General features: G+C 63.6%; 1 protein-coding gene across 4 annotated transcripts in view; it reads right to left on the minus strand.

The window, feature by feature from the left end:
• Positions 1-4,081, minus strand: part of POMT1 (protein O-mannosyltransferase 1) — a 16,699-nt gene that overhangs the window by 3,507 nt on the left and 9,111 nt on the right. For all 4 annotated transcript variants that reach the window (XM_059410497.1, XM_059410496.1, XM_059410498.1 and 1 more), the window contains 4 exons: positions 2,798-2,894; positions 1,200-1,292; positions 763-883; positions 343-440 (listed from right to left, as the gene is read on the minus strand). In XM_059410497.1, the coding sequence (XP_059266480.1) occupies positions 343-440; positions 763-883; positions 1,200-1,292; positions 2,798-2,894 (409 nt within the window). The remainder of the gene's footprint in view (positions 1-342; positions 441-762; positions 884-1,199; positions 1,293-2,797; positions 2,895-4,081) is intronic.

Consider the following 4,081-nt stretch of genomic DNA (forward strand, 5'->3'; position numbering starts at 1 on the left):
AGGTTTCTGATTCTGACGTTTTAGGACCCCTGGTTTCTGATTCTGACGTCACTAGGGCTCTCCATGTTGACCTTGGGCCACACTGACATGACCATGGGGGACTCCAAGCATACTCTGGCCGTGTGACTGCCTGGTTCCTGGCTATTCCTGCCCACAAGGCCACAGGCCCAGGGCCGACCATGTGGCCTCCACCACTTACGGCCAAGACCCAGGAACCCTTCCTGCTCAGCCAGGCCCCAGGTGAAGGAAGACAAGGGGAAGGGTGCAGCTCTCCCCAGCACTGCGCTCCTGTCGGCGAGAAGCCCGTGCCCCAGGGAGATCCGGGCCACCCCCGCCGGTCACCTGCAGCTCCAAGAACCTGGCCATGAAGCTCAGGTTCCTGCTGACGTCCATCTGGGCGGGCGAGTGCAGCTCCAACTCCCTCTCCTTCTGCTCCTGGCCTGGCACGACACACAGGAGAAGGTCAGGGGGCTCACCACACACTGGCAGCCTGGAGAAAAGCCCACGCCCCTCTTCTCAGACAGCCCACGGCATCGCTCCGCTTGGCCTTCCCGGGAGCCCCATCAAATCCAGATCTTTCCACTCAAAAGGCTCAGCTTGCACTGCCCCTGGGCGCTACCTCAGAGTGACAGTTGGCTTGTTCAGGGCTTGGCTCAGCAGGGAGTGCGCATGGCGTCCTGTCCCCGAGTGAACTCGAGCCCCTGGCAGGGGGCAAGGGGGGTGTCTTGTTAAAGTGACAGGAAGCCCGCAGGCCAGACTCACTTTTGCCGTATCGGTGCTCCTCCACGTTCCACACCATGCTCTCGTGGTAGCCCCGGGACAGCTTCTCCCCGACGACCTCCAGCTGCCGGAACCCCCAGTCCGGGAGGTGGGCCCCGCTCAGCTAGCGAAACAGTGGGTTGTGGGGGAGACGGGGCATGACGCGCCGGCCCGGGGACCCCGCTCATCCCCACCAGCCCTGCCACCTGGTCACTCTATCCACAGCCGCCAAGGGCGGCAGCCTCCCCCCCGTACACCCGCCACGTCAGGATTCAGTCTGAGAAGCCGGAATCCTGCCCCTGCCATGTGCGTGTAACACAGCAAAGGCTTTAGCCAGGCGTCCTGCCCGTGAAGAGCCCGTTCAGCCCGGAGGGTCCGGTAATCTGTGCCATGAGCCGCCCCCAGCCGGGATGGGTGAGCCAAAGCCGGAGCCCCTTTACCTTCAGGACCGCAGAGGTGTTCACGTGCACCAGGCGGACCTCGGACAAGATGGTCTTCCAAACCTCCGTGTCGGATTCTCGGTTCACGATGTCCTGTAAGAGCAGGTCCTGTCAATGAGCTCGTTCCTTCCCCGATTTCCTGACCTGTCAAGTGAGCACTGATCACCGACGACACTGAGACTAGGGGCCAAGCTCCAGGGAGCTAACAGGATGCTGCCCCGACCTTGCTCCCGCCCACGCAGCAAGCCCCTGGCCGGGCCGGGGGGCTCACTGCCCTGCTGCAGAGTTGAGAGAGCCCCACACTCGGCCTTCTCGCTCGGGCAAATGCACAGACGGCTCAGGTAAGGGTTGGAGATGGTCCCTGAGGTGTCCTCAGCGGGGCGCGAGGGGCTGCTGGCAGGTAACAGAACCTCTAACATCGTGACAGCACTTGGCCTTGTATCTTATCGCAGCCCCGTGACGGCCCGTGCAGGCGTGTGGCTGTCAGGGAGGACCGGAGGACCCAAGGGCTCTGCGGGAGCGGGGAGGAGCCGGGCTGACGGTACACCCCGCGTCGGCTGCCCTCCCTCCTGGCCACATGAGCCGCAGTCCCTGGACATGTGGGCACGGCAGGGTGAAGGTGCTGCCGGCGGGAACGGGAGAGGAGGGGGCTTGGCCGTTAGCTGTCCGAGGCCTGGTAGAAGGGCAGTGGGTGGGCCCCTGGGAGAAGGTCCACCAGGAGGCCTCCCAGTGACGGGGCCTGGGTGCAGAGTGCTCCCATCCCGTGGGAACAGCCCAGGGGAGGAGGGAGAAGCAGAAGGTAGGCGGACACATGCAGCACCAAGAAGGCGAGGCGGGGGACGGAGGGACGCTGCTGACACACCGACACACACACATACACCGACACACACACACACACAGCAGCCCTGAAGCCCCTGGCTCTGCCAGGAGGGCCTGCCAGCGGCACGGCACCCAGCACGTCCTGCCGGTCACACCTGCGAGCCCAGAACAGAGGGCGGGAGACCGGTGCTCGGCGGGCGGCTGCTGCTGCAGGGGATTAGCGTGCACACGGGACTAAAACCGTTTTTGAGCATGTCCTTGAACTCACAGCAGCGCAAGGACCCGGGGACACAACTGTCTCTTCCTGCCACCGTTTCCAGCAGGCCGCGTGCAGCCCTGGAGAGGGACTCTGGAGGGGGTCAGCCTGTGTTCCTGGATGCTCAGAGGCCCGGCCAGAGCCCCAGTTGTCCCCAGGGAAACCCTGTGACCAGGGTGTTCCTTCACACCAGGCGAGGCTCAATGAAAGAGGCTCGCCTCTTGGTCAAGGGAGGGTGGCCGGGGAGGCCCGACCCTGTGCATCCATGGCCTGGTCTTGAGGCTGGAGAGGCCGCCAAGGCCACCTTCACCTGGCAGGGCCCCGAGAGCCACACGGCCAGCACAGACCATAGACCACCTGCTCAGCCAGCTCGTCCCTCCCATGGAGACGTCTCCCTTCCCACAAAAACACCTGGGTCTTTTTATAGGGCTAAAAATTTCACATCTGAATCAGTTACTCTAAAGGGCGCTTTTGAAAGGACACGTTCCTGATGGCCACGGAGGGGTTTCCAGCTGGGACTCACCAGTCGCCAGAGGTTCTGGGAGGGCATGGAGATGTTGTAGTCCACGTAGCAGGAGACCTCCTGCGAGTGGGGGCTCAGGGGTGCCGCCACGTCGTGCCTGGAAAACACACCGTGCTGTGGAGGGGGCTTCTCCTGCCCATGGTGACGCCTCAAAGGGCAAAAACTCACTTCCGGACACAAACCCGACTCCGCCTGAAGGAGCAGCGGCCCCGAGGGGAACCGTCTGAGGGCTTGCGGATCACGAGACAGACGGCAGCCCTTCTCCTGGGGAGCAGTACCCGAGAGGCGGGGTCAGACAGACAGCAGCCCAGGCCACACGGGTGTCACCACTCCACCATGGGCGACAAAGCCAGTCTGGGAAATGGTTGCGGGACTAGGAACATGTGGGGGGTTGAGACGCCCTCAGGGACGGCGACCTCCAATGTCCAGAAAGAGCCACCTTCCTCATCTGTGTGGTTCTCACACTTCATCCTACGTTGCGCCGGGCGCTCCGGAGGACCCGAACCTCCCTCGCACCCGGAGGAGGCAGACCTTCACACGCACGGCCAAGAGTACCAGGCTGTGGGGCGCTACCGACAAAACCGAGAGAGCAGGAGCGCCTGGGAAAGGCTTTGAGGAGGCGACATTTCAGCTGACGCATGACCACAGCGAGCGGGCCATAGGGGATGTGAGTCCGAGAACATTCCAGGCAGAGAGCAGGTGTGAAGGTCTCAAGGGTGCTGCGGTTGGTCATCTGGGGACAGCAGGGAAGCCCGGGGACTGCAGCAAAGTTCACCTGGGAGTCACCAGGGGCTGGATCCCAAGGGGCCCGTGGCCAGGGAGAAGTAGGGACATTATTCTGAACGTGACGGCCACGTGGTGGGAGTCACTGGAAGGCTTCTGGCCGAGAAGTGAGGCCGGGCCAGTAGACGGTGTGGGCTCACAGGGCACCACCGGTGGTGGGGGGTAGGGGTGGGGAGGCAGGAGATCAGGGCACCGGCCCCGACAGCACAGGGATCAGGCCTCGACTGGGCCATGGCGGGAGCGGAAGGAAGAGAAGCAGCCGGGGCGGCGGCTGAAGCGCTGGCTTCTTCCAGGGAGAAGCAGGCCAGAGGCCAGGAGCCTGGGGGAAACAGGGACTCGAGGCACCATCTGGGAGGCATGAGGAGCCCGGAGAGACCTGAGAAGCTGGTGGAGGTAGGAAGGGAGGAGACCAGGGCACGCTGGTTTGCAGAGACTGCGCGGGTCAAGTCAGGAAAGGGCCGAGCACCGAAACGCAGGGACCATTTCGGACCTTGCATGGCC

The sequence above is a fragment of the Mustela nigripes genome, chromosome 9 (assembly GCF_022355385.1).
Source record: "Mustela nigripes isolate SB6536 chromosome 9, MUSNIG.SB6536, whole genome shotgun sequence".
Lineage (NCBI taxonomy): Eukaryota > Metazoa > Chordata > Mammalia > Carnivora > Mustelidae > Mustela > Mustela nigripes.